This window comes from Balearica regulorum, chromosome 1 (genome assembly GCF_011004875.1).
Source record: "Balearica regulorum gibbericeps isolate bBalReg1 chromosome 1, bBalReg1.pri, whole genome shotgun sequence".
Classification (NCBI taxonomy): domain Eukaryota; kingdom Metazoa; phylum Chordata; class Aves; order Gruiformes; family Gruidae; genus Balearica; species Balearica regulorum.
In genome coordinates, this window is record NC_046184.1 from 198,773,145 (window position 1) to 198,800,184 (window position 27,040).

Below are 27,040 nucleotides of genomic sequence, written 5' to 3' on the forward strand. Positions count from 1 at the left end.
TTGTCTAGCAAAAGCCATTGCCCAGCTAGCAGCAAACATCCGAGCGACTTGGGGGTACTGAGCAGGAAATACAGAAGGGAATTCAAGGTAATGTGGAAAGGCTTGAGAGACAGGAGACCTGAACACACTGTGATGTCTGTGGGAAACTTGGGGCAGAACTGAGCTTATTGAGCTGCAGGTGGTCAAAGAATAGGACACAGGAATCTGTACTAAAAGAAGTTTCCTTGTGTCTGCCAAAAATCTATAGATGATAAACATACATAGCTTCGCTACTGACACACAATTTCTAATGTTATACAAAGCTGAATATAAATCCTTAGAAGGACTTTAAGACCTTGAGAGTCGTGGACACTCTCAAAATAACTTTTTTTTTTTTTTTTAAATATATGGCTAATGGAAAGAGTTCTTTCCCCTTCAAAACTTAGGTCATTAAGTTAAAAACCTAGAAGGGATTTTCTTTTGAGTTTTCAAGCCTGAAACACTGAGAGACAGCGAATACTGAAATTTTCAGTTTTGAAGGTGTGGGTTTCAGACAGTTGTCTGTGAAAGCAAGGTTAGAGAAATAAGGGTTTTTCAGTCTTAGCAGTTCATACATATTAATTGGTTACTCCAACTATAATAGTACACGTGCAGATTTTTAATTAAGTGGTATGCGGGTAAGATTTATTTGTAATGCAGCCAAGTTAATTTCAGTTACTTTGCTAATATGAGTAGGAAACAGCATTAAACAGAAAAGAAAAAATAATGACAAGAAAAAAACACGTGAACAAAAAAAAAATCTTTGCACTATTTAATTTTGCACTTTGCATATTTAGCATTTCAAATTGAGGTCAGGCTTACAACAATAGCATCATGGACAATTCGTAAAAAATGTTAGTACTTGAATCTAATGCTCCTAAACAATTTTTTAACCATCACTGGTGTGGGTTCTTTGGCCAGTAGCATAAGCACTTTTCTTTAAGTCATATTGCTTGGGATTTTAGGTTTTCTTATAACTACAAACAGACATAGCATTTGTTGGCAGAGAAATACGGTGATTTAAGTATTTTAAAGGCAGTGGTTTGTTCATTGTGTTTGGAAGAGTTTCCTACGAGAGAAATAAACTGACCTATCTCAAGCATCTGTCCAGGTATATTCAGAGTATAACAAGATGGTGAACTTCATAGCAAAGCAGCAATTATTTTTTGAAACTTTCTGCTTATATCATAAAATTAATTCCCTTTCACCCTGAACAGTGGTTTTAGAAAGGAAAACAGAAATGCCACCACTAATCCTAAAAAGTCCTTCACTTCCTGGCATACTGAGATGGAATTTTAAGATATTATACTTCATACAAATGGTGAGTCTTATAATGCTGAAATTAAAGCTGTAATGATTTTGTTATTCTCTACCTATTTTTGATTAATCACTAATAAAAAAAAAAACCTCTCAGAAAAATTTGAAGCACCCTGGCAATAACCATTCATCTTCACAAATATTTGCTTAAAAATGAATGGAGTTTGCCAATTGGTTGCTGTCTATAAGAATATGGAAGGCTTAGCTCACTCCATAGGCTGTTCAGAAGTTTTGTTTCTGTTGGTTTTTTTACAGATAATAGGCAGGAACATATGACCAGCCTCATGAGCAATTTAGGTGTAAGAAGTATTGCTGAGGTAGATCACAACATGCTGTTGCTTTATTCCTATTCAGAGATAAACATTCCCAAAGGGGCAATAAACAAGTGAAAAGAGAGAATGAGAAGCAGTTGTTGGGAATAGGGGTCCTTGTCCAACAGCCTTGGGGTTTTTTGCTCACTGGTGATTGTCATTGGAGAATTACTTTGAAATCTCCTGTTTATTTTTAAGCATAATTCAATTTAGAAGAAAGTAAATGGGGTGTTGTGTAAACTGGATGAGTAGTTGGGTTCTTGGTGCTAGATTAAAAGTGCTGACGTTAAAAAATACCAAAATATTTTAGCTGTGTCCAGATTGTCAAGCGAATTCCTGTATGCAGTTGGGTGGAATTTATTACTGAAGCAAAAATCTTAGGTGTGCCCTTTGACAAGGTTGCAAAACATGCAATAAATTATGATTTATTATAGAACTCTTTCCCAGATAAGAAAACAGATGAACTGTAGTGCAAATATATCAACTGTCATCCAACCCAAATGATCTTGAACCCTGCTTGATAGACCTTAGTTCACCAGTTCTGCTCATTTGCTTCCTGGTACATGGGTTTCTCTATTACTCATTTTCTTTAAGGTAGGCCAAAAATTGTGAAATCATGGCATTCCTATTGATTAAATCACACCTGCAAAGTTATTTACTGTCAGGGTGATAATGAAGAAAAATATTTACAGTCCTGCCATCTAAGGAGAATGAGCTGATAACAAATGCAGTTTCCTGACAGACTTATTTTGTTCTTTATATTGACAAAGTAAAGAACCCTCTAAAGGAAAAAAGACACCGTCCAAAAAAACTTGCTTGCTTTTACATGCGGTGTTTCACACTGGATTACCTTTGTAAATATTTGCGTAATTCTATTACCGTTAGTTATTTTATGGAAGGAAGCAGCCACCTCTTTATAAACAGTGGCAAACAGTAACTGAGATGTGGTGGTGTGGCACAGCATTTGTGCCCATACAAAACACCTACGACAGTGTTTTGTACCAGTTCATGCACTGCATAATAAATGCACTGTTGGGATTTTTTGGATTCATGGCTGTATGCCGCGTAATCTTGTATTAAAACAATGCTACCACAGGGATGTGTGGCAAACCGTTGCAAAACCAGCCAAGTTTTTCTGGGTAATCTGTGGGATATTCATGTAAACTGTAATATCTGATGCAATGATAGTTTAGTGGAAAAGTGTTTTTTGTTGCTCTCCTTATCACGATGTAAAAACTTCTCAATGTCTAGTAATATATAATAAAATATATGAACTTGCTGTGTTGCATCAGAAATTCTAGCATTTTTTAAGATAGCAGGTATAAGAAGGATAAAGCTCAGCTGACTTATGCTGAGTTTTCATTGCAATGTAGGAGTATTTTTAAATGACCCTTCCAGCTTCATGTAAAATTTGTGTTTTAAACAGTCGTGTATACTTAGGCTCATATTCAAGATTATACAGCCAATATTGTGCTAGAGCTTTTCCATGGAAATATCATCTCTGGTGTGCTGTTGTTGTAGAATATATGAGAAAAGCTGTATTCAATTTAGAAAAGGACTACAGATACGAGAATTCTTCAGAAAATGAAGATTTTGCGAGACATTAAATCCGAACTGTGTTTATGTTCAAGTGGTGGGCTGACCCTGTCACACCACCAGGTGCCCACCAAAGCCACTCTATCACTGTCCATCCTCAGCTGGGCAGGGGAGAGAAAATACAACAGAAGGTTCATGGGTCAAGATAAGGACACGGAGAGATCACTCACCAATTACCCTCACGGGCAAAACAGACTCGAATTGGGAGAATTAATTTATTGACAATCAAAGCAGAGTAGGGTAATGAAAAAATAAAACCAAATCTTAAAACACTTCCCCCCACTCCTCCCTTCTTCCCGGGCTTAACTTCATTCCCGATTTCTCTTCCCCCAGCGGCACAGGGGCACGGGGAATGGGGGTTGTGATCAGTTCATCCTCAGGAGGAGGACTCCTCACACTCTGCCCCTGCTCCAGCCTGGGGTCCCTCCTACGGGAGACAGTCCTCCATGAACTTCTCCAATGTGAGTCCTTCCCACAGGCTGCAGTTCTTCATGAACTGCTCCAGCGTGGGTCCCTTCCATGGGGTGCAGACCTTCAGGAGCAGACTGCTCCAGCATGGGTCCCCCACAGGGTCACAAATCCTGCCACCAAACCTGCTCCAGCATGGACTCCTCTCTCCACAGGGCCACAGGTCCTGCCAGGAGCCTGCTCCAGCATGGGCTTCCGATGGGGTCACAGCCTCCTTCATGTGTCTCCACCTGCTCTAGCGTGGGGTCATCCAGGTGGAATCTCTACACCCCCTCATCCTTCCTCCATGGGCTGCAGGGGGACAGCCTGCCTCACCATGGTCTTCTCCATGGGCTGCAGGGGGATCTCTGCTCTGGTGCCTGGAGCACCTCCTGCCCCTCCTTCTGCACTGACCTTGGTGTCTGCAGAGTTGTTTCTCTCACGTATTCTCACTCCTCTCACTGGCTGCAATTGCTCTTGGTGGCTTTTTCCCCTCCTTAACTTTGTTACCCCAGAGGTGCTACCACTGTTGATGCTGGGCTTGGCCTTGGCCAGCAGCGAGTCCATCTTGGAGCCGGCTGGGATTGGCTCTGTCAGACATGGGGGGAAGCTTCTAGCAGCTTCTCGCAGAAGCCACCTCTGTAGCCTCCCTGCTACCAAAACCTTGCCACACAAACCCAATAGAGTTCATTTTTCTGGAGATTATTCTACTTCAGAAATACCTTCTTCTTTCTAGTAGAATACATTCAGGTTAGCTTGTCTGATAACAATTGATACCTGGTAAATAAGTTCTTGATCCTCTGTATGTACTCAGTCCAGATTTAATGTATCATAGCATCTTCACATCCTGAACCACTACTTTACCAGTGGTCCTTTCCAAAAGGTAAAACAGATTTTCCTGTGTTCTATGGCACCGGTGTGCCACAGGCAGTATTTCCACAGTAGAGTCCTACCTGTCAGTGAGTATTAGTGTGTTTTAAGTTTGCTGGGAGAAGTTATTGGAGTTGGTTAAATTTTCTGTGAAAATGTGGTTGGCGCAAGGTTGTGGTGTGTTTGCAGGTTTGATAAGACATGTGGCTTCATGCTACCACAGCGTCAGCATGGTCACAACTGTGAATGAATCTGAGGAAAGCATACAGTGCAAGACTGCGATGGCTAGAAAACTGAGTTCTCCATTGTCCTTAGTGGAGATCATGGCTGGTGCAGTCGGTGGGACCAGACGGTAGATGTGCACTTCAGAACGCGCTGAGTCAGTCTTCTTGTTTCTGGATGTTGAGTTTCTGCCTCTAGTGGGAGTTCAGATGCCTGTACTTCAGTGTCTTCATTTTGACCTGAATTTCATGTACAATAACTAATCAGACTGATGTGAGTCATGCATGAGTGTCAGATCTAAAAACCTAGGATTCAGAGTCAAAGACTAAGATTTAAGCTTGTCTAAGTGGTGAAGCTCCATATGGGAAGTGAGGATTGAAATGTTATACAGGGAGCCATTGGCACAGCTGGAAACAGAATTCAATCCTTCTGAATTTCTAAGGTGTTAACAAAGAGATCATTTTCTCTCTATCTCTGCATTTAGATTTTTTTAGCACTGATATGTTGTTGTTCCTTAAATCCTTCAAACACAGTAGAGAACTCTGCAAGCTGGGATGTGCAGGACAGAGATGACCCCTTGCCCAGTGCTAGATGGAAGGTAAAGCAAAGCAACGGCAAAGAAGCAGCATGATGGTTTGAGGCCATTATATGAATCTCTTCTGAATTTTGGAAAAATGAAATTAAATCAGCCATTTTTAGCCAAAGCTTCTTAGTCATCATTGTTTACTCTTTTCTTAAAGTGGGGTTATGAGTGAAAGAAAGTAGTGTTCCTGTTGAGGGATCTGCATACATAAGCAAAGATAAGCAGATTGCTGAAAATTTCTGCTTCTGTAACCCGTCCATACTGTGAATTTTTCATCTTCAGCTATCTGTCATCACCCAAACAGTGTTAGGAAATCCTACCACAACCCTAAGAAAGTCTTTTAAGTAGCATATTGTATACATTTGGCCTTTTCCCTTAACTGTCCAAATACAACATTAAAATTTATGTTCTGGATAAAATGTTAGATCATTTTGGATAAAATGTTATGCCTCAGCCAATTGTTGGTAAATAGGTAAGATAAATAAGATTATATTTTTTTCTTCTTTTCTCCTCAGCAATAGTATGTTAACATTGATAACTTAGTTACATAGGCTGTCTGATACAACACTCGTGATCTTCATGGGACTGGTTTATCTAAAAAATTATTTGAAGGGAAATAGTTCTTTATCTAGAAACAGTAAAAATACAGCAGAAATTCCTGTAATCTTAATAATGTGTATTTATGTCTGGGCATAAGCTTTGTTGTGAAATCAAAATAAAGACTAATGCATTTTTGTAGCGGTTGCATCACAAGGTACTACATAACAGAATCAGAGATGGGATTCTTGAGGGGAAATGGGGTCTTCCCCCCACAGCAATCAAATCTGGTCTGTTGGCCAGGCTGCTTTTTTGGTGTATTAACCACTGGCCATGGCACTGACGTATTTGTTTGCTCTCGTTTTTCAGAAAAACTTGTTAGATTCAGAGTCTTAGAAACAGAGGCAAGAGGTGCTGCGATGAGAGCAGAGGTGTTAGGCGAGAGCTGGCTTCCAGCGCTGCAGCATGCACGGTCAGATGGGGGAGCAGGAGAAAGGACTGAGCGGTGGAGTTCCTTGGAGGAAAGGGAACCATGGAGCAAAATGACTTAAGAAGCAGCAGGTTTTAGCATGTCATTGCACAGAGGGAAGGTGTCCTTTTTTTCCGCTGTTCCATTTCCACGTTACAAGACAGTGCTGAAGGTACCTAGGATACATTCTGTATAAGGTCAAACAAAAAAATGTATTTTTGATCCTTAAAATTATACTGAGATTGTATTAATTACAGTTATATTTTTGTGGTTATGTCTGCATGAGACAACAGTAAGGCTATAATAAGCTTGTGGCTTTGTTGTGATTAATTCTTCTTTTTCCCTTTGTGGCATTGCTGACTAGCTGGAGAATGGCACAGAATCAGAGTTCTTATCTTGATTGACTGCAGTGCTTACTGACTAGGTAAAAACTTTGGCAAGATGTTATGATTTGAAAATACATTACTAGCTATTTAGCTTTCTGGAAAACAATTGTTAATGAAAAGATATACTGCGGCTTCTCAGTGAATGAAAGCAATTTTTTAAAACTCAGCACAAAAATAGTATCAATAATAAAACTGGTCAGGCTTCAGCACAGTTGCAAGCAAGAGGCAAGTGGTCTCAACACACATCTTGAAGGATTTAGTTATTTAAAGTGTGAAAGTTATTGGTTATTTAATGACATCTGAATGGAAAACAGATTCCTTGAAACGAATGAAAATATATTGTCCGCACACAGAATACTTGTAGTACAAGTAATGGAAAGATCTCGTTATTAATAACAGGAGTCTGCTTGTTGTATAAACATCGACTGCCTTAGAATTTCAGAAGTCTTGCAACAGTTTCTGCTTTAGTCAAGTATTCCAGTTTTGTGACATGCTACTGTGATATTTAAAATACTTAACAGAGAAGTCACTTTTTTTTTTATACATATGAGCAAATTTCAGGAACTCGTACAATCATTCTTGGTCTCTGAATATTTTTCCTATTTGTAAAGATTTTTTTCTTTTTGTAGAACACCACACACTATTTCAACTACAATTATAACATACTGTCATCATACCACAGAAAATATCTCTGGGATTTTTTCTGCCACGCGTTCTGAATACTTTTTGACAGATTACTTCAGTATTTTTTTTTTTAATAAATTCAGTGGAATTTAATCAGTTCTGAAACATCCAGCTTAACTGGCAATTAAGTCTTTACAGATGTAGCGTGAAAATCAGACTCAATGAATTTTTATCACTCTTAAATGTATTTTAATTTCTTGCAACCTATGTCCTTAACACAGACAGGTATTGGTTTGTACCTAAGAAGTACAATCTGTTTTTAAAATTCCTTGGGTTGCATTCAGATATTTAGAACTGATGAGGATCTGGCGGACCCTCGGTGGATGATAGCAGGTGCCAGGAGTGCAGGTCAGGCTCCTGCCAAAATCTGGCGTGTGTTCTAGCCTCACATTTTCAGTTGTTTGTAACACTTTTGGTGCTGATGGTTCTGTGCTTCTCCTTAGGCCAACGCTGATTTTTTATTATGTTAGTCATATGATTTATCCTTTTTGAGTAATGTTGATATAGACTTGATTTTTTTCCCCTGCATGTTCTCATAAGAAATGTTACATTATGGAATTTTTTTAGAATATCTAAGGTAGAACCATCGAATATCAATCACTTTCCTTCTAGGCAATAATAGGAGGCAAGGTGTGCAGCCTACTTTGGTAGATGAGAAGAGCTGTCCCTACTTGCCAAATGGTGGAGACTTTTGAGAAGTTCCACTGCTCCCTGTTTGGAAAACACTGGCATCGATTTCCTAAGGGAGAAAGTACTCGGGTTATGCTCTCTTTTTTTACTCCCCAGCCCTGCACCTGCAGTGGGTTATAGCACAGATTGCGCTCAGTAGCCTTTCTCATCTACTGGGAAACAAAAGCAAATACAAGGCTCAAAGACTTTTTTCCATGTATAAAACACACAGGTTTCTCTTGTTAGAGCCACCTGCTTACATGGCAGTGCCCTCTCTTGGGCTTACCAGCTTCATTACTGCAGAGAGCCGAGAACCAACTCTTGGTAATCAAATCAATCTTCCAACGTTGTCCAGTCCATCAGAGAGCTCCGGTCCTCACACCACCATCCATAATGCTGGCGAGCACCTGGTCATTCTGCTGGCTATGTCTGTAGTTAAATATCTTTCCTCTCAGACCTGGAAAAGGCTTGTGCACCTGAAAGCATAAGGATTTTTCAGCCATAGCTAACAAAAGATAGCATGTTTTCCAAGAAGTTCTGCCTTGATTCTTACCAAACAAAAGGTAGTTCAGCATCATTACTAGTTCCAAATGCATCCTAATTGGCCAGTCTTGGTTTTTCTAGTTAGCTTATCAGTATATAGAAAACGCCTGTATCCTCTGACTTTGTTCACCAAGAGCTGAGATCCTACCTGGCTTAATAAAAATTAAAACATGGGCTCCTTGTATGAAATTTGAATATAAAACATGGCCATGCCAGCTGCTGTTGGACTGCATCCAGACTAGTTCAGTTGTCTTTCAGAAAAGCTGACATTTGAAGTCTTCAGTAGGATACAGCTCATTTTCCAAGCGCCAGCCTTCGAGTCTTGAATTCATGTCCCTTGCACCAATACCTCTGATACTGCTGGAACTACTGGGACAGTGGAGTCTTGCTGCTGCATTGGTATAGGCAAGCGCTAAGTCAGTCACATATCCCACTGGAGAAACTGCCAGTTATAGAAAACAGACGACTTTTGTCTTTTTTTGTTCCTCTCCAAATGTTTTTATGGTTTTGATTTTCCTGGGGAAGAGTGAGGTGTGTTTGTTCTTAACTGTGGACTGGATCCAAACAGTTGTGAGCCTGACAGGGCAGATTCTTATAATAGAGAATACTAAAATTAGTCATTTTGTCTCATGTGGATGGACATCTGCTTTTCCATTGGGACTGTGTTTATTTACTGTGTCTGACCACTTCTGAAGTCACCCATACCCTGACATAGCAATTATTTCTTCTCCATGGATTTTTTGGTGATAAGAATGTGAGAACTCACTTCTAGTTTGCTGTCACTTTCTTGGGAGAAAATATAAAACCTAATGTTCAAAATTTCATCAGCTTCTCTGGCTTTGTTCAAATTGGCAAAAGAAAGTGACTATTTAGCAGGAAAGAACAACATTTTTTGTGATGTGTATAGTGGTAAAGGCAGTCTCTGCTGTTGAAAACGTAAGAGGGGCTTTTAAACCAGTATGGTCAATTTAGAAGTAGAGTGGGCAACATAAAATGACTTTACTCTTTCACTAAAAGAAAGCCATCTATTGTTTGCTTTTCATTTGCACCCACTTTGAGAATTGTAAAAAGCCTACTTAAAATTTGATTCAAATTTCAGTTCAATCTCTTTCCTCTGCAGTTACAATAAATGCTCGTTTCAGGAGGATAGTCCCTATTCTTTATGTCCAGTACTGCTGCAATGAGGAAAAAGGATATCTGCTTAGTTGTACCATTGTAAGAACACTTGTGTTTATTACCACAGCTGACCTAAGTTAACATGTAATATCTTGTAACGTGTTTTTAAGGATTTGTATTCTCTATTAGGGTGAGCACTTGCTTTTAGCATTTCGTGGCTAAGTATGTCAAAATTTATCATATTTATTCTAAAAGTCAGCTTCTATTTTAGCAGTTTAAAAATGTAAAATCTAGAACTTTTATAAATTTTTCATGCTCAATTTGAAATCATTTGTAACCACTGCTTATATTGGAAAATGGTGACACAGCATCTCCTCTGTTCCTTGAAAACTTCTGATATCCAACCTAAAATTAATCACTGTCTGTTTAAACCCACTTGCTCTTGTGACAACATTTCCTATTACCTAAAATAGGGGTTTTTTTCCATTTGAATCTTAACCCCATGATGCATTATAGATAATTATATTACCACTTAGTGCTAGTCTTGTTAGGTTAAGCAAACCGAAGCTTATTTTTATCTCCTCTGCCTGGGTGAGGCCATCCGTTCCACGGCTTCATGTAAGTAGCTTTATTCCGTGCATTTCTGAATTTGATTTCTTCATATAAAGCCTGCTTCATTCCCTGGCTCGCAGCACAAGGAGTAAGCAATCACTACACAGCCTAAGGGATGGAACAAGGACTGAAGTCAGGAACTTTTTAAATTAATACTGTTGCTGAAACATCTGAATTGTCAAACTGAAGCTTCAGTCAAGGAGAATAATGGTACAAAGCAATGCTCACTAGAGCAAAACACTTAAACTCCTTTAGCCTGTGCTTTACTCACACTTCTTACATGCAGAACAGCTTCTAGCACCGTAGGTGCTTTGGTCCTCATTCGTAGCTCCATGTGTCTGCTACGCTGAGGGTATACAGTAGAGCAACTGATTTTCTTCTTAGGTGAAGAAAGTTTTAATGTAATCACAGAATTGTGATTAGGACAAAGAAAAAGAGACATCTGGCAAAGAATATCCTTTTGGGAGGTTAAGGGCTTGATGCCCCCAGGTAATGTACACCTTTGCACAGAACAGGAAAAATTGATCATTTTTTCAGCCCAAGATTACTTTTGGAGGGGCAACTCATTTTGTCAGAGAAGCTGAGTTATGGCAGGGTGGAGACAATGCAAGGATAATTAGAGGCAGTGGACACAGAAGCCAGGTATACTGAAGGCTGATACAAGTTAAATGAGAATATGTTAGTGGGAATTTTGATGTAAAGTGTATTTATGCTTTTAGATTTGTCTCCTCCATTATCTTTACTGAACAAATATTCCTGTTTTATTTCTGTTTTGATAGACCTAATACAGTATTTCCTCTGGTGCTTAATAAGATCAGAATTCTTCAGAAAACTTGAATATAAAATTAAAGCCGGAGTAAAGCCACATGTACTTTTGAGGTTTGCTTCATCAGATGATTTGAATTCAGAGGAGAAAGCTTCTTTCCTGGGGAAATAAGACAACTCTAGAAAAGAGTAACTTCAGTTTTAGGAAGAGACTATTGATCTTCTTTGTCTAGATTTTTTTTCTTTCTGCCAAAGTTTTTTCTTTAGAATGTGAGGAGTTTGAAGTCACATGATCAAGAGACTATCTTTGCTTCTCTTGTTCAGTCTCCAAAGTTGAACCCTTAGAGGGGAGGAGGTGTTCTACTGCGCGCACGAGACTTTCTTTTCTACTAGTAGGGAAGGCTGATGGATATCATGTGAGTAATTTATTATTAAACATACTATTGGCAGCATTTATTTTTTTCTAACTTGTAATTAACCAAACCATTTTGGCCACTGCAATAAGGTACAATTAACATCTGGTTTTAAGCTCTTCTATGATTTCTCATTACTTTAGTTCTTTCTGATCTTTAGGGGAGTTCTCAGACTTTCTATGATCCTATTCCTCCTTCCACTACCACCTTATCTTCTGAATAAAGACAACATTTCAGATTAGGTTTATGTAACTTTCTTCATGCTGGTACTCTCAGAAACTAGCCAAAACTAGATTGCTCCAGTAGTCTTTTTGTGTGGCAAAAATAGGATAAACCTTTCTTAGCTTAGAAACAGGAGCATTCTGTTATCACTTACATACCCTTGGAACCCCTGCTGTAGGAAAACTTCCCAAACATCTGTTAATTGCTATGTGACAGATGTTAATGATGTATAAACAAGTCAGACTCGGCGGGGGCTGTTAGTGGTTTGCTCAGAGCTTCTGTATGTGCTAATAACAGAATGAGCTAATCTTAGAAGTAGAAAGAAACTCCTGCCTGATTTAAAGGTAAAAGCGAGAATGACGTGGACCATCAACTGAAGGAAAGCAAGTCAGCCACTGAAAGGAACTCCGATTAAGCACGAGAAGGAAGAAAGAAAGAAAGAAAAGCTAGAGATTGCAACAATGCCTGAACCTGGAGAGTTATGGAAATAATGAAGTAGGGCTGCGCAGGATCAGTAAAATGCCCAAAGCAGTAGGCAGAGTCATCTGTAGAAAAATTCCCAAACATGGGAATTAGAATGTCCTTATCTTCTCACGGTGGCAATTGGAAAAAGTAATGTCATCACTGGGGTCATCTGCATTAAAATGGCCTTCCTAAAATTTTCATGTAAGATTGCACTTCAGAGCCTTATAAAGGGAAACAGTTCCTTCTGGAAATTCTGACATGACAGGATCAGCTTAATTCAGCTCTGAATAGCAATTCCCTTTATCACTAGTCATCCCTGTAACCTCCAGGAATCTAAAATATCTGAAGTGCTATGGTACTGCACCTATGCCAAAAGTCTTGTCCCCTAAAATAGCACTTTTATTCTTTTTTTTCCCCTTATGCTGATTCAGTAGTCACTAAAGGATATTAGCTGCAATTATTACAGTTCTGCTGAAAAAGGAAGTGATGCATTAGGTTCTACTACAATAGAACCCAGCAATTCAGTTCATCCTTTTAATAAAACTAATAGCAAAATGAATATGTTTCTTTGGTGAGTGTTTATTCACCCTCTTTTTTCAATGGATGATGTCAGGAGAGCTTGGGAGGTTGAGGAACAGATGGGTAATATCACCAATTGCAAAATTACAAGTTATCTTGAGTAAAACCATAGAATATTATTAAGTGGATCCAAAACAATCTTGTGTACTTTCTTTTGTTTAGATTAGTTATATGTTTTAGAAATTCCACTTACCCACATTCAACATAGGTGGTAATTAATTTACTAAAGCATTTCCAAATTTCTAGTGAAAAGGGTGATTTCATCCCTTTTTTTCCTCTTACGTGAGTATCAAGAAAAGTCTGCTGCAAAGCAGAATAGGAGCTAGAGCTGTAACGAGCCCAGGTCACCCTATGCAGTAACTGAACACCATCTAGTGGGTGTTCACTTAATCCTTTCATTCCTAAGCAAAATTTCTATTGGTTCTATTTTACAAATTAACTGTTCTGTAAACTCAATAGCAATGCCCTCATACACCTAATCACTGTAAATTGCATGTTCACAAATGGGGCTTACATTCTGGAAGATAAGTATAATAAGGTTCTGAATTTTTTTGGCCTTTACCATACTCCGGACAGCAAGACAAAATGTCCCAGGCCTTAAGCTTGAATACAGAGCTCTCATTGATGAAATTACCAACATAGAATTGTTTTATTTTGATAAAATGCCCAAATTCACTGTTAAATCCAGTACTTAGTGTTCTCATGTCTTGACAATTAAGGCCAAAATGCTGCCTCTTCCTTCATAGGTCATCGGGGAGAATTGAAGCCAGGATACAGTCTTCAACTGCATAAGAATGTTACTGCTTTTGATATAAGCAGGGGGAAAAAAATCCAAAAACTCCATATGAAACCTACCAATTATTGCTTGCATTTGGTGTTAGTAAAGATTACAATACACCTAAACTGGTATTTTCCTATTCCGAAGTTGGTCAGGTGACTATATTAAATTAGAGAGACATCTTGTATTCATAGCCCTTCTAGAAACAGATGTCTGCAAGCATATTCAAAACCCAACTGGACATGGTCTTGGACAACCTGCCCTGACTGACCCTGCTTTGAGCTTTTTCCAGTTGTCACTGTGAGAAGATAAGGACATTCCAATTACCACGATGATCTCCAGAGCTCTCTTCCAACTTCAGCCTTTCCATCAATGAGGCAATTTCCCTTAACCACAGGGGAGCCTCACTTCATAGGTCTTCCCACAAGCTTCTCTGAAACTCCTGAGGCCATCTTTCGCAATCACCAAAAAGGTGCTGTTTGTGCTATATTCCCTAGAATTTCCTTACCTGCTGGGAAGGAAGTAAGAACAATAAGATGTTCAAAAGGATGTGTTTAGTTTAGGGCAGCCTTGAAGAAGTCAAATTCTAGACATTTGATGGAAGGACAAGGCACTAGGAGAATGAAACAGGAGCAATGATTACTGCCATCATTAGAGTAGTGCAGCAATAAAAATTGAGCATCCTGCTGATGAGATTTCCAGATTTCACAATAGCAGTGCAGAAGGACATCAGCCATCTCTCTTTTTTTTTCTTTTCTTCCAAAGGTCTGACTAGGGGTTGCTGGGATATGATGAACAAAAGTTTCCCAAACTGATATTTCTAGCAAAATTCCATTATAGTTTTCCAGTCAGCTGTCACCTCTTGGAACACTTTTTTGCAATGTTTCTAAGAACTTTTACTGCATGTTGCTGTAGTGGAAGTAAATTAATCTTTAGAAGAAAAATACTGTTTTAACAAAAAGAAAGCATTAATGATGGTATAAATAATTTTGATATGTGATAGGGTAAAACAGGGAAAAAAGTGAGCTACTATATAAACTGGATCTAAATAGCTTTTTATATTTACAGGACTCTTGAGAACCCACTCAATTTATGTGAAATGTCAGTGCTCCCAGTTACTTACCCACTGCAGTAATTTAAATTGGCTTGATGCACTAATATGTCATCTATTTACAGCTTGGACACAAGTGCTATAAATGCCCTACATCTGAACAGAATTATGGTAACAGAACTGCATTTTTCATGCTGATACCATGAATAACTTCAATTTTTTCACAAAATATTTCCAGGTTTAATTTTTAAGTTATATCAAGTTACTGCTTTTTCTTTTCTGTTCCACTAGGAATAAGCAAAATCAACAGTACCCTGAAGTTTGTATTTGGATGAGTAAGTTTAAGAAAAAGCAAACAATTTCATAAACAAAGCACTTGAACTAATGTCACTATTGTCTTTTGAACCCAATTCACAGAATCATTAGGTTGGAAAAGACTTTTGAGATCATTGAGTCCAACCATTAACTAACACTGCCAAGGCCGCCACTAAACTATATCCCTAAGCACCACATCTACATGTCTTGTAAATACCTCCAGGGATGGTGACTCAGCCACTTCCCTGTGCTTAACAACCCTTTCGATGAAGAAATTTTTCCTAATATACAATCTAAACCTCCTCTGGCACAACTTGAGGCCGTTTCCCAAACTACAGTTTAGTGTTAATACTATCTTTCAAATGTGTGAACATGTATTTGTGTACACATGAACTGATGAGATAATGCACGAGCAGAAGTCTGTTGGGAGCAACAGGACAAAGTAGGTGACCCACATAGTTGTTTCTGGCCTTGTTATCTGTAATTCTTGCATGTTGGAGTGTTCGTTACATATCAAAGTGCAATAAATAAACCATGCAGTTACTTCATGTAATTTGACACAGTTTGATATGATTTGCAGTTCCTGCTTAGGGGATAAATTGCATCAAAGCAAGAAGGTGAAAAAGATAGTCCTCTCTGACACATGCCCTCTTTTTCCTTACTCTGCAGGGTTAGTAATGTAGCTTTATGCTAGTGATAAATTCCCACACAAAAGATGAATTCTTCATCTGGACCGCAGTTACATTTGCCAGCAAGTGAATCCAATTTGTAACAATTAACAATTAACAATCTTTCATATTCCTGTGCGTAGTCTTTAACTGTATTATATTTTTTTACATTTTGTAAGATGCATGTGAAAAGTAGCAGTTTGTCATGGTAGGGAAGATCTGTAGATATGTGGAAGAATACAAATTAGAAAGGAAGTGGCTGAATGCGATACGATAGGGATAGTTGCTACAGTGGTGATGGTGGCTGTATATTGAGCACATAAGCTTAAATCAAGTCTTACACAGTGAAGTAAGAGTCAATTGCTGGTGTTGGTAAGGTATTGACCTTTCCTTCCTTCATTTTGATTGTGGGATGATTAATTTGCATACATTTTCATTCTGAATCCAAATTAATCTCTGCTTACAATTAAGATGCAATTTGCTCAAGTTGTACATGCAGTGACATTTTTAACTGTGTCGTTTGAATGTTGTTGTTCTTACCCTTATCCTACTTTATTTGTTCTTCTAATTTTTCTTATACTTATTTTCTGTAGCCGTAAACTAGATTACAGAGCCTTTAGGCCAGGGATCATGACTTCTAACACTGTAGTAGAGGAACAGAATTAAATCTCTAGTGCTACGAGGCTATCATAATAGTTTATCTTCATCTGTTGTTAGTACCTTAACCTAGCATGTGCTCCGACACTATAGTATTTAAAAAACTAGTCTTTGTTAGCAATAGGAGATGACGGAATGTCAGGTCAGAGTGAGTCTCTTTAAAGTTAATGGAAGGAAACAGGTAAGTCCAAGGCCTATATTAGACACCTATCACAACCTGGATTAAATTGCTCTTTTGCTGTGTCTGTTTCTCTCCTTGACTATAAAGGGAGCCTGGGGTCATTAGTCAGGATGAGGTTTGTAGACAGAGATAATATCTTTTATTAGACCAGCTGCTCTAAGTTGGAAAAATTAGATGAGCTTTTGGGCGTATGAGCTCTTCTTCAGATCTGAAATAGGAGCAGCAGATTTCAAAGTTAATTATAAACCCTTTTTTACGTATGTCCTTACACCGTCATAGTTACAGCAAAGCACCATAGAGATCACTAACTCAGATTTAGGCATCTAATTTTTACACATCTAAATGAAGCCAGAGGAACCAAGTGTGAGGTGCTTATTTGGGAGTTCGAGGACTTGTGTTTCACATGACACATTTTTCCTCTGGATGCTGCCTCCAGTCCTCAGAAGCACCCCAGAGTGCTGGCGGCCTCTCCTGCCGAGGAGATGCTCCTGTGCCATCGCGCTCTCTGCTTGACTTCTTGTTGCTTCTGTGTTACATGTGAAGTCTTAACTTGCATCTCATGCTCCTTTTGCAGCCGAGGGCTGCCGTTATGCGTTACACGTTAGGCTTTTCTGGTGTTTTGAAAGAAATAACTTTCTGTATGCTATATATCGTTGCAGTGCAAGTCTTGTGATGAGCTTGGAAGTTTGAACCTATTCTCAGCTTTTGCTATCTGCAGTTTGGATATGTTATTAGAAAAAGAGCAGATCTGGGAGCACATCACTTTCCCTGGATAATACCTAAGGAAAAGTTGTTCCCCTGCTCTCCCTGCCATCCCCACAGGCTGCTGCTGTAGTCCCAGTGAGGACCAAGCTGCTCGCGTGCTCCTTAGCCAGCACCACAGAATCTGCTTTTACCCTGATGCCTGTGGTTATTTTGGAAGTTCTGGCACCGCTGGTGACTCGGTGCCACGGTTTCTATAGCAGGTTTTGAAAACTGGCTTATCTTAATTTTTCAGTCTGTTTCAGTTTCCTAAAAGACTGTGTCATCCTTTGATGTTTTCTCCCTGCATCAGCATCCCACCCTTTTTACCCCAGGCTGCCTTACTCACGTAGAAACCTTCCGGTATTGACTGGCTCTGATGCAACTGCTCTTCTGAAATGGAGATTTGCCAGCACTGGCCTCAGCCCAGCGCTGTATATTTCTCATTTCCTCAGAGGAACGATTGCTCTAAATAAAGAAGGACAGATGCAAAGCTCGTTTTGTAAAGCATATCAGAAGCTTCTATTATTGCAAATTGCCTTTTCCACTGGGCATACTTGGATTTTAATTCAGGTGGTTCAATTTGCTAATTCATGTGATTGAAATGACTTTTGTCAATTATCTTTCAATGGAGCAATGCACTAGTTCAGTAAAAGCTTTCTAGCTGAAGTGGATTCTTAATTCATTTAAATAGCACGCTCATTTATTATTCAGATATTGGTTTGCCAGGAGCTATCATAGGAATCTGACCGCTTGGTTTGTCATTCTTTCAAAAAGCCTTAACTTTTTTTTGCTATCCTTGATTTATCTCCAGTATCACTAATATCACCAGTATTTCCAAAGGGGGCCTTAAAGAACTAATTACTGGCTTAAATTTTTGCCCTTTACGTTATTGGTTTAATTAGCAGTAAGTACTTTATAAATGCATGGAAGAGCTTTAAAGAGCTGGGAACGTAAATAAGGCAGGTACACAAAGGACACCTTGTTGAGATAAGGTACTTGTCCAGTATCATAAAAAATATCTGAGAGAGAGCTGGGAATGAAATAGAAGCTATTGAATTTCAATGAACTTCTATTTTAGGCTAATTTAAACAAAAATTTTAACAGGATCTCCCCAAGGAAGTCAACACACAGGATTCTTATCTAACCCAGCCCGCTGGGGTGCAGGGGCAGGATTCTCAGAGTTCAGCTTACATGAAAGCTGGCAGCTGGCTAACATGGAGAAATCCAAATTCTTGTTCCTGTGGCAGGCAAGGCTGCAGGCTGGGCTCTGCTGTCAAGGTTGCGGCGTGAGCTGCGCGCAGTGGGTTTGGTTTTTAAAATGCCCCGATCCTCAGATTACAACTGCTGAAAAATCCCATTCAGCTTAAATGGTTCATTTCTCTCAACATTTTAGGGAATCAGTTTGTTTGAGTTGTGACATACTTAATGTCATTCCTAATTTTTCATGAAAAAACAAATGGTTTCCTAGTACCCCAGTATGACTTTGAACTTGCCAAGCTTCAGCAAAGATAGCAATGTTTGCCATCTAAAATTAAAAAACTGAGAAGACTCTTTTTTTGTTGTTTATCACTGTGTCTGTCTGAAATGGAGCTAAAAAGACATCCTGGTGAAACCATCTCAGTGACTTTGCTGATAAAAGAGACAGGAGTTTGTTGTCCTCCTGGGAAAAGATACTTATACTGTTCTCATTTGAAGTTAAGGCTGTGGAGGAAGATTGATTCAAAAATTAATTTTAATTTCCATATTACAAAAATAGAGCAATCTTGCAGACATGTAAAATTGTGCTTTCTTGCAGATAGTAGTAACTTTTCTGCTTTGTCATTTGATTATTGTTGTTATAATGGTTGATCTTAGTGATTTTGTTCATTCTTTGACTCTAAACGTCTTTTGTCAGATCTAAGCCTTTCCTTAGCTGTACAGGTGTAAATGGGTGTTACTGAGTGCAAGCAGGTACTTGTTTAATTCAGCCCTTTCCTAATGTTAATCCTAACATTGATGTCAGGTCCATTCTACATCTTAGTGTAAAAAACTGATAGATGATGGAAACACTTCTATTGTAAGAAATGTATGTGACAAAATACCCAGGTTTGCCAAGGGCAAATTAAGGCTGACGTAGCTGCTCTTGGCAGTGTTTTCTTAATTATAGTTGTCAGCTAACTTTCTTGGCTAACAGCACAGAATTTGTGTGCTCCTAAGTAGACTTGGTATTCATTCAACTTAAAAAGCTAAAATGGCTTTTTGTCCGTGAAAGGTGTGTCTGTACCTCATTGTTGTTTCATGGATCCGCTATAGATGATGAAAATTAGATGATAGCATCTGTAAAATATGTAGAGAACCTTGAACATACTTGTTGTCCTTTAAGTCAGAATTCCATCACAGTCTTGGCAGGTCTGTAGGGAAAGAAAAGTTGTTTTCTTCTCATTCATTCAAGTTCAAAACAATAAAAATTTCAAGTTTCTTTTTCTGATACCAAAGTAAGACTCTTACTACTACAAACAAATTTTCTAATATGTAATTAATTTACTTATTAGTAAGAATCTATCAAGGTAAAAGAATAAAACTATGGAAAAGTGCATCGTACAGATCTTTTACTTAGTAGGTGAAATAGTTCCTAATAATTATAACCATTGCTTGTATTCCTCAGAGAGAGACTTAGATCCTGATATATTTGTAGTCATGTCAGGAGTGACAGCACTGAGATTTAACTGATAGAAAGGAAGATGCTTTTTTTTTTTTTTCAGTGTCCAAACTGTCTAAGAAAACTGTTCATACCTTTGCAGTGCATTTTCTGCAAAGAGGAGTTAACCTTCTTTTCCTAATTATTGTGCACAAGGCCTTAAAAGACCTGGTTCCTCAGAGGGCTGCACATTTGACATGGTAGTATGCAATATTAACAGAGCTTTCCTTGTTGGTGTTTAAAGGGATCTTATTGTTAGGAAGAGAATAAATGGAGAGAATAAGCACCAAGAGCTAAATTAGTATTCAAGGAGTATTACGAGTGCTATGATAAAAGTAGCTGATGTTTCCAAGTGAAAACTGAGATTTGAGTCTTCACAGATGATTTTATGTAGTGACGGTATCCATAGAATATTAGTGGATTTAATTCTTAGAAAATTGTAAAATGATTATTGGAGGAAACTCATTCTACAGTTTAAATTATTACATTATTATAAGATTGTATTCTAATACTTTACACAGATGGCTATATGAAAAATAACACTAGTGTCCCAAATATCAGGTTGTTTCAAAAAAAATCCTGGCCTACCAGTGCACATGCTTGCTGACATCTGTATGCCATTTTCATTTGACCAGGTTATTAAATCTTTTGATTTTGAAGCCCATTTGAGAAGAGCACCATTAAAAGGCTCCACATTTATTACTCCGCTGTATTTACTACTTAGAAAAGTAGAAATATCTTTGCTTTTCTCTCAATCTGTCCCTTTTCCTCCTGCCTTTTTTCTTCTTTTATTGTAGCAGCTGCCCCTTGTGCAGTCAGCTGTGGTAGGGAGCAACTCTCGCCCGCCTCATTCAGCCCCTCGCCACGTCCAGGGGTGATGTGACTGTGCTCCTCTCCTCTGCTAGTCCTTTCACCCATGCCAAGATTTCCCAGTCAAGGATGCCATTGTTGTTACTGGCTTTTCATCTCTGAAATGGGTCAGGCGGCGTGTCAACATCTTAAACATCCTCTGGAGGGTGGCCATAGCTGAATGCAGGAGGGCAGATGCTGATGCCTGCCACAGCCGTTTGTATGAGCTCTAGGCAGGTGCAGTTGTGACTGCGGGCTGATGGTCCACATGTCTGCAACAGATTTTCCTTCCCCTTCTTAATTTTTGTCATGGGTAGTTCTCATTGAGGATATGTTCCCTAAAACTGGGTAGCTGAAGTGTTTCAGAGTTACTGTGCTGAATACAACGTGAAGAAGAGAAACCACGGATTTAACCAAGTGTAGAGCCCCACAAACTTGGCCAAGTAGTGTCTCAGTGCTTTCTCCTTACCTTGTACCAATTATTCATGCCTTTGCTGTACCATCTCGCAGACTTCAGCTTGTCTCCCTTCATTATCCTCCTGGATGCTGGCAAAAGGCTGCTGCCCAGTACAGCGCTGCGGTAGCAGTTGCTGTCCCAGATGTGAATGCTCTTGGAGAGGAGAAAGGAAGGAGTGGAGCCACTGTTAACCAAATAAGAGTGCATGGCTGGCTTCAAAACAGACAACTACAGAGAGCATTTGCAGTGAAAATCACTGCAAGGGGGGGTTCCGTTTTTTCTTTCAGATACTATTTTTCGCAGACCTACAGCCTGACTCATTCCTTCTTGTAAGGCATCTCACCACGTGCATCTCCCAGAACCGAAAGAGCTGCTGTAGTTTAATTCCACGTTGGATGTGCTGTACAGAGCCATTGACATTTCAAAGCTAAGATCTGAATCACTTAATTTGCTAAATAGCCATTCATTAAAATGCTCTGCAGCAGTGAACAGTGTTGAACTGTGGTGTTACATCTCACTGCTCAGGACTCAGCCTTGCTGGATATAGGGATTTTTACTTGCTCTCCCAGGCTGTTATTAGTCTGACTTCTTTTTGTCTCAAAGTAGAGGATTTCGTACTTCCTTTGAGCTAGAAGCTATCTATCTGTGTAGCTTTATATATGTGTGTATACGTGTGTAAATGTATGTTCACGCACTGCACAAAAATGTAGTCATCCACAGTAACAGGTGGTGCTGGCAACACCTGTTGCTGGGGTCACTCAACACTCCAGTATTAAAACCCTAATTTTAGTTGCTTATAACTTTTGTCAAACTTAAACATTTGGGTTGCAATGTTATGTGCCAGGTGTCTGCCTTAGGCTGATTTGGGGGAGGGGGGTAGGGAGAGGAATTTATCAACAAAACTGTTACTGCCAGTTCAGGGAGCAGAGGCCAGGGCACTGGTTTGCCTGTGCTGAAAAATGAACTATGGCTGACTGAGATGTTCCAGCAGCTTCCATCGTCCGAAGCCAAAAGTTGCCAGTGGAGACCCCCTGCAGCTGGGCATGTCTTTTGCCAGCATTATGGAAATTCACTGGTTTACTGAGGATGCACCTCCGTCTGGCTAAATTATGGGCCTCTGAAAATGCTTGGTAGAAGTTTGTTGACAGCTGCCCGCCCGGCTGCCGTTTCCAAACAGCGATGCTGTGCTGGTGACCCTTCGGATACAAGATGCCCATGAAGCAGCAGAGTAAGCCTTGGAGTCTGAGCATGGAGCAGACTGCTGCACGCAGAGGCACTGCTCCTCAGAGCAAATGCAAGCAGCTCAGCTTGTGCTTACACAACGTGAATAAATCGGAGGGGATGGCTGGCTGGTACCCAGAGGAGCTGATGGTGAAGGAAGGGAGCAGTGCGCTGAGACTAGTAAGAGTGAAGGACACAGGGGTTTAAGAACCGTGTGAGGAGAAGTGCTGAGGAGACAGACTGGTGTGATAGGGCAGATAGACTGAGAAGGGATGGAGCACAGCTCCTGCCAGTCCCTGACCGCAGGATTTCTGTGATGCCTGCCTAACCAGCTGAAACGTTCCACTGCAGCTCCTCAGATGGGTGATTTACACAGGAATACGACCTATACTGCTGCCAGTGGCTCCCCTGTTCAAGTGAATAGACTTGAACCTACTAATAAACACTTAGGAATTTGCATGGTTTCATCTGATGCTGTGTCAGGAGGCAGAGTTGTTCAATTTACTTCTGCTTAATAGAAACATCAACATTTTCATTCTTTTTTCTCTTTTTTTAGTATTTCTTAGCTCTTGCATACTCAATCTGCACTTGACGGGTTATTATGTGTGCATGCAAATCCCTTTGTAAATACTAGAGTTGTTTCTTACTATATAATCTTGTTTTGGAATCTGTACTACGTTTGTAGCTCACAGTGTGCAAAATCACACTAGTAAATCAGTCATAGATACCAAAGTGGTCTGTGGTTTCATCTAGGCTGCAAGTATATTTGAACAGACTGCTCATATTATTTTTAAATGTTGTCCTTTCTTGATCATTGTGGGAATTAGAAACAAACCGCCTCCTGCAAAAATTCTGTTTCGTATTACTTAGCATTTTCCCATAAAAATCTGAAGAAATGCCACAGAACCTGATCAAAGTTTAAAGTCAGTTTGTTATTGAATGATGATGATTTTTTTTATTATAGGTAAAGCCTCAGCCAAGAAACTGACAAAAAAGGTAAGCAAAATGTTCCTTTCCTTCTTCAAAAGAACTTGCATTCTTTCTATTCAACTGAATAGACTTCTCTTTCAAACTGGCTATTTTCTTGTTTGTGTCTTTAAAGGAGGTAGATGCTGCACTGCTGTGTGTTGCCAAAGCTAAACCAGGACCGATGTTTTTTAGAGAGCTTGGTGATAAAGGTAATGAGCACTTTTGATACTGAAAAATACATTTTGCTTTTGATCTCATTATATGGTATGAATTGAATGTATTTATAAAGAAGGTTTCGTGGATTTGACTTCATCCCCATCTAGCCAGTAGCTGCCTCCTTGGCAAATCTCTCAGTTATGCAAGAGAGAGTAAAGAGGCAGGACTGGGCATTCAAAGCCTTCTGAGGTGCAGGAGGAGACATGAAAGAAATTGGAGCGCCTGCTTGGAGAAGAGAAAGGGGCTAAAGGGATGACTTCAGCACAAAATGGACTTTTAAGACTTGTTAGTAAGCTGCTGTTTCACTATATAACTTAAATGCATGGAAACTAAGAATAAAAATAAAATTTGTATCTAATTACATAAAGTGGCATCCCTGATTCCAAGAGCGGTTGAGCTTATTTCTCCCTCTTCAGGAGCTCAGTGGCCCTTCACAGAACTGATGTGCTTTGGTTTCTTTTCACCCAGCATTTCCACCTTATATCAAGAAAACTCTGAGAGCTGGGATATTGTTTGTATAACAACAGGGAATTAAAGAACACCAAACAAACACATCATTAACATAAAATAATTGAAGGGAGAAAACAAACAAGAGGATCAAGGAAACCAAATAGATGAGCAATTAACCATTTCACCAGTAACAAAGACTGAAATCCCCAAACTAATGAGAAAGACCGACAGCGTCTATTCACAAACTTTCTGTATTGTAGAGTTCAGCCTGAATCCCTTATCCCATGGACAGTTCTGGAAAATAAAGCCGCCTTTCCACTGCTGCACTTCCTTGGCAGGCATGAGCCACGCTCTCTCCACGCAGAGCAGATCCACAGGCATGGCCGGCAGAGCAGCCCTCAATCTCAGCCTGCAGCGTTTCGCCTGCCCTTTGGCCTCACAGTCTCTTCTGACCGTGGTTCATTTCTTGCATCCTTGTGCAGACGTGGAGGGGTCTTCAGCTGGGTGCTGTGCTTGTCAGTCCACTCCTGCAAGCCCCAGCACACGCCAGCAGCCCTGAAATTTCTCTGAACAAGTTGAACAATTTTTTCCTGTCCTGGGAAGGCTGGATTCTGTATTGGATAGTCATTCGCTGCCTTTTCAAATTACTAATCATCATGTGCTTTCCCAGGATTGGGTTTAAAGGATTCTCAGTCTTTAAATTCTTGCATACTCTTTCTCTAGCCTTGCTTTTTTAGATCCTTTCTTTTGCTAGTGGTTGACACTGCAAATTCCGAAAGCACTCTGCAAGGGAAAACCGGGAATCCAACAGAAAGTGAAAACATAGCAAATCAGCGCAGCCTCCTTTTATTGCACCTCTCCCAGCTGACTGCTTGGCAGAAAGTGGCCTCGGTGATATCTCAGCCTGACATCTTTTGCATTCTGGACAAGGGATTGATCTCCCCTTGCTTGGGACTGTGGGTCCATATGCTCTGTCCTTCAGAGGTCAGGGAGGAGTTGGAGACGATGCAAGAACATTCAGTGCAGTCACCCATGTCTCCACAACACATGAAGTTTTTACAGTTTTTAGTCATGCTACCTCTTTAGTGACTTTGATGCTTTTGCTTTGAGATGCATTATTATTACATTTTAAAAATGTAAATATTTATGTATTAAATACTGCTCTTACAAGTACCGGAATAATGAATCTACACCTGTTCCACTGTTTAGCCGAGACTATTTTAACTACCTTCAAATTGTTATTTAAATATCAAGTAGTGAGAAAACTGTCATCAGTCCAGTTTGTAAAATGTAACGCTAGGGAATTCTGCCTTCTAGTGGGCAGTTTTAAAATTCATGTCATATTTTGTGGCTATACTTATGATTTATTCAGCAATAAGAATCTTGTACTGTCAGCATTTGCTCTAAAATTTGAGGGTAAAGATTTCTAGGGGGAGATAGAGAAGGTTCATTTAGTGTTAGAAAATGACAGCATTTTGCCAATGCTAAATGCAAATACTTGGCTACAAGTATGCTGAGTCATTCAACAGCATGTGAAGCTTTTATCTTTTAAATTTTGTGTGGACATTAATATAATTTTTTTTAATTTAAATTTGTTTCATTGCATCTTTTAATTTGAATAACTTCGTAATGATTACTGTAGAATAAAAAGAAAATTACCAAAATATTTAATGTACTTTATGGATAAGGTAAATTGGCCAATCACTACAGGTAGTAAAAGGACAATAAAATTAAAAGAAGAATTTTTATGGAAATGGTCCACAAGTTTAAAAAAATGTTATCTCAAATTATTTTAATATAATCAATCTGCCAGAAAATGTCAGGCTGTAGATTTGCTTTAAGACACTGAGACAGGCTTTAAAGAACAATCAAGATTTTTTTTTTACATATTTTTATTATATTTCCCTTTTTACCTATTTCACTGTAGCAACTTTTCAATCAGGTTACGTTAAGGTGATGAAAACAGAGTCTGTGTCTCGCCTCTGCCATTTCTTGCAAGGCTCTTCTTTCCAGCCCTCTGCAGTTCAAGTGAATAGAGCCATCATGCTTCTCCCTTGAGCCAAAAAGCAGAGTGTTGTCTTTAAATTGGTCTTTTCTTTACATCCTACCATCTCCATATAAATTTTGCAGATTCTTTCTGCAAAATTTCATAAGGTACAATGTTCCCTGTCTACCCATATACCTAAAACTCTCCAGGCACTCAGCATTTTGTATCATCTCAGTTACTATGACAAACATAATCTGCCATGTTAATATCCTTTCAAATGCTTTGATAAAGATGCTTTTCTTATATGACTCCTTTCAATGTGTCATCTCTTCTTTTGTATCCCAACATTGGGCTCTCCTTGTTCCAGTTTATCTAGCATAAGCTGTTTGTCTTCACTTTCTAGGTCTTCCCTAGACTACCCCTGTGCAGCACATCTCAAGACAGCCAAGAGGCAGACTCCCACTTCTCCTTGGCCAGTGATGCTGGCCTTCATCACTTGCTGGTTAAATTTTCAGGCAGGGATCTTTGTGCTGATACCATTGCAGTCCATGACTGAGAGGTGTTTTCTATATAGACTTGAAAAGTTACCTCCTTGTCTTCCTTTATTTTCTTCCTTTAAACACTCTTCTGCTGTGTCACACACAAAACAAAATTAGGGAGCAGGAATCTTGATCACTGGCCATCACACTATTTGCTTGATTTTTTTTTTTCCTCCTCTATTTGTTTCTATCCGTTTTTTAATCTTGTCTTATACTTAGGTGTATAAGCTAAAAAAATGGGGTAGGAATTCTTTTTCTGGTTTCGAATTTGTAGAAATCCTGGACACTTTGTCTAGGAACATGATTCCAAGTTTTACAGCAATGCAAATAATAATTTACATTCTTGCAATGGCAGTAACCCTAAAACTTATAAGCAAAACTAAATCTTTGAGATGAAAGTATTTTTTATTTCCAGTGTATTGTATGACTGTAGTACTGTGCTGATTTACACATGATG

The 27,040-nt window shown here is 39.2% G+C and overlaps 1 protein-coding gene across 2 annotated transcripts in view; it reads left to right on the plus strand.

The window, feature by feature from the left end:
• MICU2 (mitochondrial calcium uptake 2) overlaps positions 1-27,040 on the plus strand; it is a 157,167-nt gene that overhangs the window by 92,402 nt on the left and 37,725 nt on the right. The window contains exons 3-5 of one of the 2 annotated variants that reach the window (XM_075742196.1): positions 1,591-1,632; positions 23,387-23,418; positions 23,525-23,600. In XM_075742196.1, the coding sequence (XP_075598311.1) occupies positions 1,591-1,632; positions 23,387-23,418; positions 23,525-23,600 (150 nt within the window). The remainder of the gene's footprint in view (positions 1-1,590; positions 1,633-23,386; positions 23,419-23,524; positions 23,601-27,040) is intronic. The other variant, XM_075742198.1, reaches the window with a different exon arrangement.